The sequence below is a fragment of the Nicotiana tabacum genome, chromosome 11 (assembly GCF_000715075.1).
Source record: "Nicotiana tabacum cultivar K326 chromosome 11, ASM71507v2, whole genome shotgun sequence".
Classification (NCBI taxonomy): domain Eukaryota; kingdom Viridiplantae; phylum Streptophyta; class Magnoliopsida; order Solanales; family Solanaceae; genus Nicotiana; species Nicotiana tabacum.
This window is the reverse complement of record NC_134090.1, coordinates 2590149-2606458: the sequence shown is the minus strand read 5'-3', so window position 1 is coordinate 2606458 and position 16310 is coordinate 2590149. Positions and strand designations below refer to the sequence as shown.

The following is a 16310-nucleotide window of genomic DNA, read 5'->3' as shown; positions in this document are numbered from 1 at the left end:
AAATCAGTGTTTGGCCATAAAATTTCAAATTTTCACTTGAAGATGAATTTTGGAATTTTTCGAAAATTTAAAAAACTCCAAAAAGTTATTTTTCAAAATTTTCACTCAAATCACTCACAAAACTTCAAAAATAACTCAAAATAATATTCATATCCAAACACAACTCTAATTTTCAAATACCATTTTCACTTGAATTTGTTTTTCACTTTTTTTGGGAATTTTACAATTGTTATGTCCAAACGCCCACTTAGTCTATCATATAAATGGGAAAAAAGCACTCTGTTCCCACCTGCTAAACGACATCGTAAGATATATAGCGCCCGCATCTGTGTTAAAAAAAATGCCGTAATAAATTCCCTCTTTCAGGGTTTTCAAATTTCAGATTACTGAAACTACATTCTTCTCTTCATCATTCATCTCCGTACACAAAAATGGAGATTGTATCAAGTTCTATTTCTTCGTGCTCTAAAGATGATCAGAAGATCTATCAAAACTGGTTCAACTTCGTCGATTCAGGTAAAGTTTCATTGGTTCATTTACAAGCATTCTTCGGTTTACATTTTCAGTGAAATCTCATCGGTTTATTGCTATGTTTTGGTCTTTCTATACGCAGATGGCGATGGCCGTATTACAGGAAATGATGCTACTAAGTTGTTTTCGTTGTCGAATCTATCTAGGCCTGAACTCAAGCAGGTAGTGTTCTGATGTGCAGTTGTCCTGATTTTGTGCATTTTTTTGGTTTTATTTTTGGTAAAAATGTAATTTATGATTGTTTATTTTGAACACACGGTTTCTTTACCTTCCAAGCCTTACTGTTTTAGTATATCTGAATTACCTATATACACACGTGAGCGCGCACACAAACATAGAGAGACATATGTATATATGTTGATTTTTGAACTTACAGCATTGTGTTTCATTCATAATTTTGTTATTTGTTTTTCGTTAGTAATTTGTTTGTCATGTGTGATTAATAGGGTTTATACCGTGTTTGGTTGAATATTTTGTAGCTTTTGGTGGTACGTCTTTTGGAGTGATTTCTTATGTTAGAACTAGTCTTCTATTTGATTGTTTATCGAGATGCAATCCGTTTCCATTAACTATCACTGTTAGATCTTATAGTCTTTGCATCTGTTATTGGAGTTTAAATGTAGAGAGTAGTGATTGATTACTTCAAATATTATGTAAGAGTCATCTATTGTGCCATCTTTTGCTTTAAAATGTTTACTAGCTTTATCTTCTGAGATATGCCAAATGTGCCAACCAATGAAAATGGAATGCACATTGTTATTTTCCAGCATAAATTTCCTTCAGTATGCAATGAGTTTAAGGGAATATTAAGGTTCTTTATTGTTTTAAAGCAATATTTTGACTGCATAAGTGGTGTTGTTGCTTGTTTGTGACTTCCTAGATATTTGCCTTATGTGATAGCATTAAATGACTAATCTGCAACTTTGTTGTGCTGTATCTATGAAGGTTTGGGCAATTGCAGATACTAAACGACAAGGTTTTTTGGGTTTCAATGAGTTTGTCACTGCAATGCAGGTCATTTTTGACACTAACCTTTTTTATTTATATAAATACTGTATAGATCGATCAGGTAGAACCTAAGTGCCTTTTTTCTTCTACTGTAGTTGATCTCCTTGGCACAAGAAGGACGTGAGCTCAGCTCTGATCTCCTTAGGAGCAAAGGTAATGCTTCTTGATCGGTTTTTATAATCCATATAGAAGCATTTAGGTTCACAGAGCCACAAGGTTATATAAGCTCAAGAATTTGAGCTCTATTTTTTCTATCTTTGTTTTAAGCGAGGATAAGTATGATCCAGATATTTCTTAAATCATTATCTTATTATTTTCTGGGCATTATAGCTGAAAGATATTTCAGAAACTTCAGGAGTTGAATTTTGACATTCATTATATACACTTGAAAGGATTTATTGCCAATCTGCTTATTGGGCTACTCAATTTCAAAAACTGAAATTTATAGTCAACGTACTTACTATTGCTACCAATTCATGCGACAAAGATTACGCAAATCTCAAGTCATTACTCATTAGTGTGGAAGTGGCAAGAATAATGCATAACAATTGTTTTTGCAAGTTTTAGATCTATTCTTTTCAACACAGTAGTCAATTATCTGTCACGGTGATGAGAACATGTGAGTTTGTCGTGATTGGCTCAGTTCTTGTTTCCTTTTCTCTTATTTATTTTTGTAGCTAATATGGAGTTTTTGAGTCCTCCATCTATGGAAGGTTTGGATGCTTTATTATCCGTAAGTGCTTCTACAGTTCCATCTTGTTTTCTTATTGTGAATTATAAGCCTGGTAATGTATGGTTTACTTTTTGCCTCCAAGTCGCAGAAGACCAATGGTTCGTCGATGAAAAAGATTGAAACAAATGGTCAGTATAAAATATCATTTCACACCAATGATGCTTTTACTCAAACAAGAAGAAATATGAAGCCGTCTTGGCTAAATTGCCCAACTTGAAAATGTATACAGGAACTATACAACTGCAGCCACCGCCACCAATCAACTTGTTTTCCAGAAAATCTAGAAAGAAGGTGAGTTTTTTGATTTCTTTGGGATGTTGATGTGAAATCTATCTTGTGTGTATATGCTCCAATCTTTTCCACTCTCTGCCAAGGTAGCCTTGGCCTATGTTTTGTGCAGTTAATAGTCTTCTTCCTATAATTATGTCTATGCATGGTAAGCTGATTGACCAGGAAAACTGATATCTGCAGTTCTTTGCCTGTAGTTTACAACATGCATAGTTGAATAAATATGATGATTTCTCATTCTCATGAGAGCTAGTTGTTTTTATTTGACTTTAGATTGAGCTTTGTGTTATTTTTTCAAATTTATCTTATAATTTATCTCTGTTCTTTGTAACTTGGCTAACTCGGAAAATCAAAAGTTTACCAAAGCCTTGTCCCTTAATATAGTAATAGTGTCTTTACTACAAATTGGCTATTTGGTTATTTTTCATGTTGACTTAGCTAGTTTCTTTTCGTATTTGCTTCAGATCCAGCCTTCTCTTACCGCTGTTACATCAGTAACTGATGGTTTGAAGAGACTATACAATGAAAAGTTGAAGCCACTGGAACTTACTTACCGCTTTAATGATTTTGCATCTCCTGCTCTGGTGAGTAGATGAAGAAGCTTATAGTAGTACTTTTCAACAACCTTATAGATGTCAAACTTGTCATTTGTTTGTGCTTATTTTTATCTGTTGTCATAGACGGAGAGTGATTTTGATGCCAAGCCTATGGTCATGCTTTTGGGACAATACTCGACAGGAAAAACCACATTTATCAAACACTTGCTAAAGAGCAATTATCCAGGTTAGTAATAACATGTCCAATTTCGCTACTCATATTTTAATACCTGCCAATTCTTTTACCTAATGTCTATCCTTCTATTCGTCCTTTTCTTTTCACTCTTTTGACTGAAATAGGTGCACACATCGGACCAGAGCCAACAACCGACAGATTTATTGTGGTTACGGTAAATAGGGAATTATAATTGTTCCATATGTTTTATGCCCTTATTTAAAGATATATAGGTCCATAATAATAAATGTAGTAGTAATAGAAGTATAGTAACAGCAAGAGTCCCTTACAATTTGTTCTCTCCAATAAGGTTTCATGGCAGTATGTCTGTGGCAATTTGATTGTTGTGTACTTTTCATTATAGTGTCTTACAGTGATTTTTTGCTCAGTCTGGTCCAGATGAAAGGAGCATTCCTGGCAACACCATTGCTGTTCACAACGACTTGCCATTCACTGATTTGACGAAGTTTGGTGGAGCATTTTTGTCAAAATTTGAGTGCTCCCAAATGCCACATTCTGTGAGTCAATATCTAGCAATTTCTTTTACTTCTATACTATTAAGAAGCATAATTATTAATTAGTCTAATTTTTTTCCTTCATAGCTCCTTGACCATATTTCATTCGTGGATACTCCTGGAGTTTTATCGGGAGAGAAGCAAAGGACACAGAGAAGTTATGATTTTACTGGTGTCATCTCATGGTTTGCTGCAAAATGTGACATGATACTCCTCTTGTTTGACCCACATAAACTTGATATTAGTGATGAATTCAAACGAGTAATATCATCTTTGAAAGGTCATGAGGACAAAATCCGTGTAGTATTAAACAAGGCAGATCAAGTAGATACGCAACAAGTAAGATATGATGATGATCAATACATAATTATCTTCTTGTTTGCTTTTTTTACGTCACAAGATGATTTTGCGTAATGCTAAAAGTTTCTTTGCCTTTTGTTTTTATGGCAGCTGATGAGAGTTTATGGTGCATTGATGTGGTCTCTTGGAAAGGTTCTGAACACACCTGAAGTTGTGCGAGTCTATATAGGGTAAGAGAAAGGTCTTTTTTAGTTCTCTAAAGTTGCTACATTATATGCTTAGAAATGATCATTGGATAGCATGTCGACTGTAAAAGAAATGAAGAAAAGTTTATAGCTAACACCTTTTGTGCATGACTAAACATTTGTCAACATTTTCAATCATAGTCATTCTTCACATGGTGTAAGTTCTCACAACTGTTGGTTTTGCAGCTCTTTCAACGACAAACCAGTTAATGAAGAAGCTGTTGGTCCTACTGGAAAAGATCTTTTTGAAAAAGAGCAAGATGACCTTCTTGATGACTTGATAGATATTCCAAAGAAGGCTTGTGATCGTCGAGTAAGAACACCTCCCTTTCTTAAGATCACCTCTTCTTGTCCATTGGGTAGTGTATACGCAAACCTTACCCCTACCTGGGGTAGAGAGGCTGTTTCCGATAGACCCTAGGCTCCATCCCTCCAAAAACTCCCCACCTTGCTCTTGGGGTGACTCGAACTCACAACCTCTTGGTTGGAAGTGGAGGGTGCTTACCACTAGAGCAACCTCTTCTTGTCCATTGGCATTTCAATTTGCTTAACATTGTGTACCCAGATGGTTTTGGATTCTCATATAAGTTTTGTGCTATTTCAGATCAATGAATTTGTTAAACGTGCCAGAGCCGCTAAGATCCATTCCTACATTATTAGCCATCTTAAGAAGGAGATGCCTGCATTGATGGGCAAGTCCAAAACCCAACAAAAGCTCATTCAGAATCTTGATAACGTGTTCGAAAAGGTCTCTTTCTGAACACACTTGTGCTAAATGGATCTCTTTATATTTCAGATATGTGCTTATATTGAATTTACAATTATGACACAGGTCCAGAAAGAGTTTCGTTTACCACCTGGTGATTTTCCAAGTGTCGATCATTTTAGGGAAGTTTTGAGTCATTACAGCATCAACGATTTTGAAAAATTGAAGCCTAAAATGATTCAAGCTGTGGATGACATGCTCGGTCATGACATCCCAGAGCTTCTGAAGAACTTCAGAAATCCTTATGAGTAAAGCTCCTTAATGTTTGCATCACTTCAAGAAGTTTTGAGGTTGAAAGTTTTGCATGAATGATGATTCAGAATGCTACTTTTATCTTGATGTAAATTTACTGCAATTTCGTGCATTCTTTGCACTGCGAATTCGAACCTCATTCAGTTCTTTATGATAAATAGATAGTTACATTCAGTGCATAAATTTGCTGTGTCACATCCATTCTTTATTTATTTTTTTATTTTTTCTTTGAAGCAAATTTGCTTCAAAGAGCCCGAGGGTCTTCCAGAAATAATTTCTCTATTTCTTACGAGCCGAAGTTTGCATATATACTACCCTCCCCAGACCCACTCGTGAAAATACATTGGGTATGTTGTTCTTTGAGGCAAATTGTATCAAGTCAGCAGAATCAAGTTACATATTAGTTTGAAAAATCAAGTACGGGAATCACAAAGTTTACTTCATAAGAAAATTACTACAACGTATCATCAAGATAAAAGAATGGAAAGGTAAATTTGGAAATGAAGGGCTTGATTCTCTCTTCCTTCTTCTCCTCCTCTTGGTGAACTTTCTCAAGAATTTACCTTAAGAGTAGTATGTCCAGAAAGGGCCTCCCATATCTCAACAAACACAACATCATCATCATCATTCTTTCCTCTAGCAACATGATTATTCAGATTCCTCCCAGCTCAGGACAAGTAAACATGGGCGAAAACGGAGACCAGCTCGAAGCATTATCTCCACCTTTCTTAAAATTCTCCAGGGAAAATCCTAAAGGCATAAATCCCCAACTACAGAAATAAGCTTCTTTTCCATCAATAATTGGTGGAGGGGACGCAATTCTCACAGCTTGAAAAGCCCTCTTACAATTTCGACACGAAAATGTACAATCAACATAATCCAAAGGGTACTCATACATAACGTAACAATAAGGGCATGCAGTCCAGAAGCTAGGTATCTTATTTGATGCATTATCTGATGCATTCCCTTCTTTCTCCTTCACATTACTCACATTATCACTAATATTAGCAGACCTGTTTTCATTGTTCCCCACCACATTCTCATTTCTATCGGAGTGCTGTTGATTACCATCCTGCTCTACAGAAACCAACGCCTCTCGGCCTCGGGTCGAGCTCAACTCGTTGCCAAATGGTGTGTTTTCTCTATTTAAGCTTCTCTCGGAAGTTACCACATTCTCATTTCTATCAGGGGGCTGTTGATTACCATGCTGCTCAACAGAAACCACCGGCTCTCGCCCTCGGGTCGAGCTCAACCCATTGCCAAATGGTGTGTTTTCTCTATTTAAGCTTCTCTCGGAAGTTACCGGCTGAGGTTGGTTTAAATTGAAGAATGTCACAGGCTGTTCATCTGTGTTTGAAAACGAAACAGAGCTCACTGGTTGTGTCTGTTGTCTCAGAAATGTTCCAGGTTGTTGCAGCTGATGTTGTTGCTCTGTACCCGAGCTTGCCATAGAGGTCACAGATTCTTGTTCACGATTCAGAAATGTGACTGGCATAGAAAATCCAGCTTGTGGGTCTCTTCCTTGATCTTGACTAGGCAAATTCACAAACACTTGGTCTGCAGTCGAACCAGGTATGTCAGAATACCCACCATGATGCACAAAACTCACAGGGGTAGTTGTAGAAGCAACTGGGTAAAGATTAACGAAGAAACCCAGCTCTTTATCATACATACTTTTCCTCAGGGGATTAGAAAGAACTGAAAATGCATCAACAACAAGGCGAAAAGCCTGATCTGAAAACGGAAAATTGTTGTTCTGAGGGTTCAGAAGAAGAGCAAATCGGCGATACTGATCGGCGATGAATTCGAAATCTTGGGTTTGATTAGGGGGGATTTGGAGGATAGAGTAATAATCAAAGTAGTGATTGTTAATCCGTTTGTCGCCGGCGATTAAGGTGTCAATGATGCCGAGTATTTGGTCGGTAGCGTGTGCTAATGTCGGGTCGGATTCACGGGCACGGGTCGCAAATGATTTGCTGCCGACTAGGTCACGGTTAGTGAGGAGTTTTTCGGCGATTGATAGCCACCTTAATGCTTCAGATTGGTTTGTGGGGGGCGGGCTATTGATGAAGAAGGGATGTTCCATTTTTAGGGTTTTCGGAAGCAATAATGGAGGAAGAAGGAAATAAGGAAAGAGAGAGTGCCTACTTAGATTGGACGACAAAGGACTGTGTGTGTGTGTGTAAAATGACATACAAGTCACATGCTGTTAGCATATAAACGCACCATAATCTCTAATCTTACTCTCATAGTAGATAATTAGTTTCTGATATACTCCCGGCTCAAGAAAAAAAAAATCACTAACAACAACAAGATAATAAAAAAATATAGAGATCTAACAATAATAGAATACAAGACTAACTACTAATACTACTGGTATGGGGAAGAAACACTCTTGACTTTCTACTAGCCTTTATGTATAATTTATATATAATATATTCCCTCCGTTTCAAAAAGATTGACATTATTTTCTAAGTAGTCTCTTTGGAAAAGATTTACATATTTCAATATTTTCGTAATAAGAAGTATTTATAGTCACACAAATGACATGATAGGTTTCATGCCATAAGTTTCAAAAGTTTTATAGAGATATAAATATTATGACTTATTTAAGACCACACATTTCATAGAAAAAAATATTAAATTTTATATCAAATCAAACTAAGAAAATGTGTATATACATACCGGCTTAAAAAATTTAGCATTTGATGGAGTGACCCACACCATCATAATTTCTTTGAAAACTCTTATAGTGTTGAGAGATAAGTGTATTCTTTAATATGTAGGTAGAACCCCTTCCATTTTTACGAGATATCTTAATTATTATTTAAATAAAAATTCATCTAACGCGAATCCAAAATAGTTAGATTATGCTAGCAAATGATCATTTGCGAGGGCTTAGACAACATTGATCCAAACTAGACTCCTTTACTTATTTTTTCTTCTCTGTTTTTTCGTTTGGAAAAATCTTCCAAATTATATGTGAGACCTAAAAAAATTAGAATTCCAAGACAAGAAGCAAATAGGCAAGAAATTTGAGGACTTAAATAAATTTTGCTTACACACGTGCCACTTCTCTTTTTTATTATTTAGCTATACTTTTGTTGCACATACACATTGATGGTAGCAAATAATGAAAAAAGTAAATCATTCTTGAGCAAAGATTAAAAATGATTTTATTCACTTTTATCAATTTCCTAACAATTTTATTCACTTATATCAATGCCTTTTCCTAATCCATAAATTCTCTTGTTTTAGTTTTTTTAAATTTAAAATTTCCCAACTATTAATTTTTGTAAGATATTTTCTTAATTCATTGAACTTATCAGCTACACTTTTTTGTTTCTTTGAATTTATCAGCTACTTTAATACACAGACAAAACAGGTGTGGGCCTTAAAATATATTAAACTCATTCCCATAGTAAAAATACATAAATTTTCATAATCTTCAACGTCCATAGATCCGATTCCGAATAAAAAGAGTCCCTTTCCAAATAATTCAGAAGTATTAAACTATTGCAATTCTAACTCCAACAAGAAAATCAGTACCCTTTTTTCTCTTTAATATTTTTTTTAAAGTGTTTGAGCTTATTAGTCAGCAATGGAGAAATTTGGAAAAAGATTTCAAGGAAAAGTGGCAATTGTAACTGCTTCAACACAGGGTATAGGCTTTAGCATAGCTGAGCGGCTTGGTTTAGAAGGTGCTTCTGTTGTTATCTCCTCCAGAAAACAGGTTTGCTTTATTGAAGGAAAAAAAAATTGTTTTATTTAATCTTTCGGATAATTCTTTGTTAATGTATTTCATAATTTCTTGTCAAGTTTCAGTGAATTCTTCTAACGAGTGTGTCTAGTTTGGCCAAAGTTTGATACTTTTTTCTGTATTTGATTGCATTTTCTAAAATTGGTTTTTCACCATTTCACGTAATTTACTGTTGATGTTTTAATTATCACCCTCGACCTTAACTAGATGTCTCGTGTTTGGGCTACGAAAAAATGGAGAAATTCCTGGGAGCGTCTCCCCTTTAATGGGTCCACTTTAATGGGTCCTATGTGGCACGAATCCCGATTAGTCGGTCTATATAGCTGATGGTTAGACAGTAAAATAGAAATTAACATTACCAGTAAAGTTTCTATTAATTCTTTAATTGGATGTTTCTAATTTGGCCAAAGTTTGAAGCTTTTTCTGTGTTAGATTGGATATTTTGAATTGGGTGTTTAATTATTTCATATCTTTGTTGATACTTCATCATTTCTTGTCAAGTTTATGTGAAATCTTCATTTGGGTATTTCTAATTTGGCCGGAAGTTTGGTGCTTTTTATGTCTTTGATTGCATATTTGATGGGTGTTTATTGAAAAAATTGAATCTTTCATATTTGATGGGTCTGCTGAGTCTTCAATTTTGCTTAGAGTGGATTTTATTTGCTTGTTGTAATTTGAACTATATATAGATTGGTTGCTTGTTTGTGCAATTGGTGTGTTGACTTGAGGCGTTCTCTTAATCTGTTGATTTTACAGAAAAATGTGGATGAAGCAGTCCAAAAACTTGGTGATCGAGGAATTGAAGTTTTTGGAGTAGTATGTCATGTGTCTAATGCACAACAGAGGAAGAATTTGATCGACAAGACCATTCAGGTATCCTACTAGTGTATCTATCACTTGCTCAATCAATCAAATCCAGAAGTTTGAGTTCAAATGTATGGTATATATCTACAAGATACTAATGAACTCTCGGAAGTTATTAAAACCGAGATATGCACTAATGTTTAATTGATTGGCGCTTGAATTCTTCACTGGCTAAATTTGCTAGTGAAAGAAACTAGTTAGCTTGTAATCCTTTTCTAGTGTGAGCATACTTTTCTTAATAACAGTGGTGTGTGGGCCAGCTCATGCGGACCTCGACTATTCTACCAGGTACTTGCTGCCTCTTTCACCAGCATAGGTATTGCATACGTACCTAGTAATTCTGCCCACCAAGGTTTAGGTAGATGATAAGAAATCACTTCATGTTTTTTGTCTCTGCTAGCTTTCCAAGGTTTGCACCCACTTTTGCGTGTAAATCTGGAGATGCTTTTCTCAATTGGTCCTTGCGCATGAGGTTCGTAGGGGAGTCTAACCGTTTCATCATATTAGAGTGGTTGTTGTTTACTCTTCTTAAAATGCTCTCCTCTGCAGCTAGAGATGGAGCCATTTAAGGAATCATTTTGGATAAGAAGTTTGTGAAGTATATTGGACATCGATTTAGATTTTGTGAAGATGTTAAATTTGAGTTCAGTGCCAAGAGCTTAATAGGTATTTGCATTCTCTATAAATTCTGGAGAGAAGAACTAAGAGTAATAAATATGAACATGGTGGATTAATAGTTTCCAGCAGGGATTTGGACTCTTGATTGCTCGCGAATCTTTGTTATTCATGACTGAGTGTGTTTATTCTCTTGGTGGTCAAAACTGCTCCTTAAAGTGTCTTTAACGATTTTTTTCTTTAACGATTTCATTCTTTGAGGTAATAATTTTGTCTACTTTCAAAGTGTGAAAGATGAATGAAGAATTCTGTGGTTAGTCCAATTTTTCTAATAGGAATTTCCCACTTCCAGAAATATGGGATATTAGATGTCATTGTGTCAAATGCTGCTGTAAATCCTACGGTGGATGCGATATTGGAAATTAAAGAACCAGTCCTTGACAAGTTGTGGGATATCAACGTGAAAGCCGCTATATTATTACTTCAAGTAAGTGATTTGATATGAATAACTTCAAGAGAAAAATGTTTCATCTTCATGTGTGCCTCTAGAAAATTCTATTGAGGACATTTGGTGATGCTAATATTTTCTTTTCGTCACGTGTTTCATTTTGTTCATTGTAACAATATTACTTTTAATTGTTCTTGGCACGGCACATAATATTTTACTCTTTTAACCACTTACAGGATGCAGCTCCTTACCTTCAGAAGGGTTCCTCAGTTGTTATAATTTCCTCTATTGCTGGTTATACACCATCAGCTGCCATGGGAATGTATGGAGTAACAAAAACAGCCCTTCTCGGATTGACCAAGGTACTTAATTTTGGCATTATTGGCATATGAATAACCACATCGTATTGGGGCATTTGCACAAATGGCCTTTTCTTCGGGCACTATTTAAATTATGCCCCCATTAGCCTAAAAAGAAAACTTCATTCAACTACTTTTGAAGACGAAATTTAGTCCAGTGGGCTAACAAGGACAAAATTTAAAGAGTGGCCTCATAAAAGGCCATATGGTGCAAATTATCGATTTCCTATTTAGTTTCCTTTTAATTTGTGGATTTTCAGGCTCTCGCAGCTGAAATGGCTCCAAATACTCGTGTGAACTGTGTAGCACCAGGTTTTGTACCCACACATTTTGCTGAATTTATCACGGGAAATGCTAATGTGGTAAGTTCTCATAATTTTAGATCTCTATCTGTTGTCAGTTAAAATTTGATCAAGTTCACAGTTTATTAATTCTCGATGCTGATTGTCTTAAGAGGAGAGAACTTGAGGCTAAGACATTACTCAATAGGCTCGGAACAACACAAGACATGGCCGCGGCTACTGCCTATCTGGCTTCAGGCGATGCTGCGTATGTAACAGGAGAAACTCTTGTAGTTGCTGGTGGAATGCATGCAAGACTGTAGCATCTTTCTTGTATGTCCTCCGTCTTTTATAATCTCGTTATCGCTTCTCCATAAGAGGAAATTACGATGATATTAAGAATCATGGTCTTTGTGCTCCTTTCATTGTTTTAAAACTACACATGAAATACAAGGGGTACTATGTTCTTCCCTTCACTGTTCTTTCCCTGCATTTAGTGAAGTACTATCTCCTATCTTGGAGCTAACAATAACATTTACTTGTTCCTGCTTTACAACAACAAAAAAACCAGTGAAATTACACAAGTAGGGTCTGGGGAGAGTAATGCGTACGCGCAGACCTTACCCCTATCTTATGAAGGTAGAAAGGTTGTTTCCGATAGACCCTCGGCTGAAGAACAGTGAAAAGGAGGGATTCGTTCCTGCTTTCTTTTCATAATTATACTCTTGAGCCGGACCTTTTTAGGTTTGTAATGTTGATTAATTTCTCCAAATCCCTCCCTCAATAGCAAAGCACATTAACAGCATTTAAACCAGCTTTAGAAACCAGTAAAAACAGCAACAGCAGCAAATTCCAACGTCAAAACAGCATTTAACCAGCATAAGAAACCATCAAAAACAACATTAGTTTCAACGAGCAGTAAACCAAGACAGCACCAGAAAAGCTGTTTATAAACTAGAATTCACAATTAGAACTAGAATTATGCTTACTCAACTTCAGCTAAATTGAACAAAGCTTGTACAATCCTAGGAAGAAATGTATCAAAATAAAATCTGCAGATGGCTTTACAAATCCAATGCTGAACTGGTTTTCACCTATAATAATCTAATAAACCTTGTTATATCATGTGAGCTGTCAATATAATACACATAAGTGGCAAATCATTAGAGCAGCATTGGATTCAAAGTGACTTTCTCTAGGAAACAAGCAGCAAGAATACTAAACATCCCTCAAGAAGTATGATAAATAGTAATCTCTTCTGCAACAGCAGCACCATTGAATGACCAACAGAAATCATCAAAGGGAAGTGGCACTTATCGTCAGATGGATCGTCGTTAGTCACCACAGCCAAGCCATCGAAATCACAGTCCCAACTATTCTGATTCTTGAACTGATAATACATGTTAAAAGCATAGGAAGCATTCCCTTTCGCGCTAAGATGGTTACAGGAAGAACCATACCCCAAAGCTGTGCAATCTGAAAGACTGCACGCGTAATCAATATTTTTTGGCAAGTCTTCTTCTGCATTATCTACCCCTTCTGGTTTTAATACACACCACCTTTTGTGCATATAGTTTACACCTTCTACTGCAACCAATCCTTTATCTTTCTGCATCTTCCCGGATAAATCTAGCTCGTATTTTGGCTTTCCATCAAACTCAAAGATTCCCCAATGCCTCTCAAAGTTACCTGGAGCAATGCTTTTCGTGTTCTCATCAATGAGACTGAATAAATAAACCTCTATTTTGCCCTTGCGAGCAGGTGTTCCTTGTCCGCTCAAACAATGTTGAATCAATCCTTGGTTAAATCTCATAGCATTTTCGATATTGGCATTTTTATCTCCATCTGTTGGCCACCCTACTTCTCCAACCACGATTTTCACTTCAGGAAAACCAGCTTTCTTCAATGACCAAACAAGAGTATCGAAATTGGCATCAAACACGTTAGTATAAACATAATCGCCATCCCTAACAGGCTTGTTTGAGCCATCAAAAAAGGCAAAGTCTAATGGAAAGTAGATGTTTCCATAGAGACTGAGGTAAGGATAGATGTTAACGACGAAAGGGGCATCATTTGAATACAAATATTGGACAATCTGAATGGTTAAATCGCGTACTTCTGGCCTGAAATCACCAGCAGAAGGAACTGGAGTTGACTCGGGGGAGAAGTAAATGTCAGCATTGAAGGGAATAGTTGCTTTCACCTCTGATCCTAATCCTGCTTTGTTGATGGCTTCTTGAATGTTTTTCAGAGCTGGTAATATGTAGGGCAGATATGTCCCGTTGTATGTTCGGAGAAATGGCTCATTTCCTACTGCCACATACCTACATTCATTTGAGAATTGAAACTGAGAAAAGCTACTTAGAAATTTAAAAGCAACTCTCAAGAAATCCTCCTATTTAACAAGTGCATATATTTTGATAAAACATAGGAATATACTTGAACAACCAAGGACTAATGGAAGTTCCAATCACAACAGATTGTGGATTCAATTCTTATATTGCCCCTGTTGCCCTTCCTTTCCTGGTCTCCCTATATATAACGACATTAATGTCTCAGTCCCAAATAAGTTGGGGTCGGCTATATGAATCATCAGCGATCATGTTTCTCCATTTAAACTCTAACTCATGTCGACATCATACCAAATAAAAACCAAAGTGAAATTGCTCGAGCTATGATTTTTGCAGACATAAGACATAAATTGAAATTCTTGGAGATAAATTGCACAAACCTCTACGAACTATTTAACTAGTGTATTTCTTATGACGATGCTATCCGGTCAGCTCACACGCAACTCGACTATTCCATCAAGTACCTGCTACCTCTCACCAATACAGGTACTGAATAATTATGTCGTTTAAGCAGATGGAAAGAAATCACCTAGTATTTAACTACTGGATTTTATGATGATACTATCCGTGTCAGCTTACACTCACCTCGACTATTCCATCAGGTACCCGTTACCTCCCACCAGCACAGATACCGAGTAATTCTACCACTTAGGCAGATGAGAAGAAACTACGTAGTATTTAACTAATGCATTTCTTTTTCAATGATCTTTAGTAAAGAAGGAAAAATTAAACAAACAAGGAGGCTATGAAATGAAACTTTTGAACCTGATTTTGACAACACCAGTGTAAACATAAGCAGAAACATTTTCTTGGACCCAAGCAGTAGCCATTAAAGGGTCAGCACTCATATCATGTAACATGTAGTTAGGAATTGCAAGCATGACTTGAATATCAGTACCAACTAAAGCATTCAAAATACTGTCATCTGCCTCAAACAGTTTCACTTTATCAAATCCATTATCTTTCAGCATTTTCACCACACTCTTTGGTGGTAACTGTTGAGTTGCCATTGTACCCCAGTTCACTCCTACACTCCCCCAACACCTTGTCAACATTCCCATAAATGCAAATAATCCTACAATACACAAAATCAAGAAATGATGATCATTTCTTCTACCCATTCTCAATTTTTTCCCCTTATCTTAGCTCCCTTCAATAAAGTCTTGAAAGTTTATATCTCCTTCTTGTAAGCTCTGTGTGTGTGTGTGTGAGAGAGAGAGAGAGAGAGAGAGAGAGAGTGAGTGTGTGTGTGTGTGTGTGTGTGTGTGTGTGTGTGAAGTTTACAGGGGAATGAATGGAATCTTGATTCAGTTATTCAGTTAAGGAGGCAGGAGCCCTGCCATTTCGCGCTTCTAAGAATTGTCAGAAATATCGGTTTTGTTTATTGTTATCTTGTCAAAAATTATTTTACTTGTTATAACAGTATAAAATGTAGTACAAAGCTAAGAAAAATAGCAGAAAGAAATTTAAAAAAGAAAAATGTGTGATACTATTATCATTTAAATTAAGGGAATCCGAAATCAATTCTTAACCAACTGGACACGTGGACACTACTTAAGGCTGTCCACGTTAAAGTAAAGTAACTAAATTTTTTGTCACATTAAATCAATTGAAAATTTGAAATTACCTACTACAAAAGTAAAATCAATAAACAACAACAACCCAGTAAAATCCCACTAATTGGGTCTGGGGAGGGTAGTGTGTACGCAGACCTTACTCCTACCCCAAAGGAGTAGAGAGGTGGTTTCCGAAAACCCTCGGCTCAAGAAAACAAAAAGACAAAAGGACAAAAGGAGACAATATTAATATCACCACAACAATCATAGGAAAAATAGGAACACCATGAAATGCAGAAGAAAGATGCAAAGCAAAAGCGATAGCTAGTAAATAGGACATGCACTGAAAAGCGAAGTAGTAAAACACAATATTATCACCAGCTATCTTAGACAAAAACCCTACCTGGCTAGTCCCACAATGGTACGAAGTAAGTCAAGACTCAACTACATCCTAACCTACAACTCTAATACTCGATCTCCACATCTTCCTATCAAGTGTCATGTCCTCGAAAATTTGGAGCCTCGCCATATCCTGTCTGATCACCTTTCCCCAATACTTCTTAGGCCGTCCTCTACCTCTTCTCGTGCCCTCCACAACCAGCCGCTCACACATCCGTACGGAGCATTGATGGAAATATTTATTGTTAATGAATAAAGTTTAGTGACT

General features: G+C 36.3%; 4 protein-coding genes across 5 annotated transcripts; 2 read left to right on the top strand and 2 right to left on the bottom strand.

The window, feature by feature from the left end:
- Positions 1–344: 344 nt before the first annotated feature.
- Positions 345–5592, top strand: LOC142166171 (EH domain-containing protein 1-like). 2 transcript variants are annotated; one of them, XM_075224639.1, is made up of 16 exons: positions 345–516; positions 614–693; positions 1477–1545; positions 1635–1692; positions 2217–2272; positions 2355–2400; positions 2502–2563; positions 3025–3144; positions 3241–3343; positions 3457–3506; positions 3721–3849; positions 3934–4185; positions 4297–4376; positions 4578–4704; positions 4996–5139; positions 5224–5592. In XM_075224639.1, the coding sequence occupies exons 1-16, from the start codon at positions 432–434 to the stop codon at positions 5407–5409; spliced, it is 1647 nt and encodes a 548-aa protein (XP_075080740.1). In that variant the 5' UTR covers positions 345–431; the 3' UTR covers positions 5410–5592. The 2 variants fall into 2 exon arrangements, with proteins under 2 accessions (XP_075080740.1, XP_075080741.1); XM_075224640.1 differs by having other exon boundaries at positions 346–516; positions 2361–2400.
- Positions 5593–5783: 191 nt separating this feature from the next.
- LOC107823085 (uncharacterized) lies at positions 5784–7611 on the bottom strand. Its single transcript, XM_075224641.1, has one exon. It carries the CDS (start codon positions 7601–7603, stop codon positions 6062–6064), a length of 1542 nt encoding a protein of 513 aa, XP_075080742.1. The 5' UTR covers positions 7604–7611; the 3' UTR covers positions 5784–6061.
- Positions 7612–8828: 1217 nt separating this feature from the next.
- LOC107798923 (tropinone reductase-like 3) lies at positions 8829–12212 on the top strand. The gene is made up of 6 exons (XM_075224638.1): positions 8829–9142; positions 9926–10042; positions 11001–11135; positions 11333–11458; positions 11716–11817; positions 11910–12212. Exons 1-6 carry the CDS (start codon positions 9011–9013, stop codon positions 12057–12059), a joined length of 762 nt encoding a protein of 253 aa, XP_075080739.1. The 5' UTR covers positions 8829–9010; the 3' UTR covers positions 12060–12212.
- A 548-nt stretch (positions 12213–12760) lies between these two features.
- LOC142166481 (glucan endo-1,3-beta-glucosidase 8-like) lies at positions 12761–15454 on the bottom strand. The gene is made up of 2 exons (XM_075225875.1): positions 14853–15454; positions 12761–14060 (listed from the first exon to the last, which is right to left on the bottom strand). The coding sequence occupies exons 1-2, from the start codon at positions 15206–15208 to the stop codon at positions 12932–12934; spliced, it is 1485 nt and encodes a 494-aa protein (XP_075081976.1). The 5' UTR covers positions 15209–15454; the 3' UTR covers positions 12761–12931.
- Between the last annotated feature and the right edge of the window lie 856 nt (positions 15455–16310).

What these genes read in the sequence shown, in the direction of transcription:
- LOC107823085 (XM_075224641.1), bottom strand. Translation starts at nt 7,603, where the DNA reads ATGTCATTTTACACACACACACACAGTCCTTTGTCGTCCAATCTAAGT.
- LOC107798923 (XM_075224638.1), top strand. Translation starts at nt 9,011, where the DNA reads ATGGAGAAATTTGGAAAAAGATTTCAAGGAAAAGTGGCAATTGTAACT. An exon ending in CCGCTATATTATTACTTCAA is followed by an intron (nt 11,136 to 11,332) that starts GTAAGTGATTTG and finishes AACCACTTACAG; the next exon opens with GATGCAGCTCCTTACCTTCA. An exon ending in TCACGGGAAATGCTAATGTG is followed by an intron (nt 11,818 to 11,909) that starts GTAAGTTCTCAT and finishes GATTGTCTTAAG; the next exon opens with AGGAGAGAACTTGAGGCTAA.
- LOC142166171 (XM_075224639.1), top strand. Translation starts at nt 432, where the DNA reads ATGGAGATTGTATCAAGTTCTATTTCTTCGTGCTCTAAAGATGATCAG. An exon ending in AGTTTGTCACTGCAATGCAG is followed by an intron (nt 1,546 to 1,634) that starts GTCATTTTTGAC and finishes CTTCTACTGTAG; the next exon opens with TTGATCTCCTTGGCACAAGA. An exon ending in TTGATAACGTGTTCGAAAAG is followed by an intron (nt 5,140 to 5,223) that starts GTCTCTTTCTGA and finishes ATTATGACACAG; the next exon opens with GTCCAGAAAGAGTTTCGTTT.
- LOC142166481 (XM_075225875.1), bottom strand. Translation starts at nt 15,208, where the DNA reads ATGGGTAGAAGAAATGATCATCATTTCTTGATTTTGTGTATTGTAGGA. An exon ending in ACTGGTGTTGTCAAAATCAG is followed by an intron (nt 14,061 to 14,852) that starts GTTCAAAAGTTT and finishes AAATGAATGTAG; the next exon opens with GTATGTGGCAGTAGGAAATG.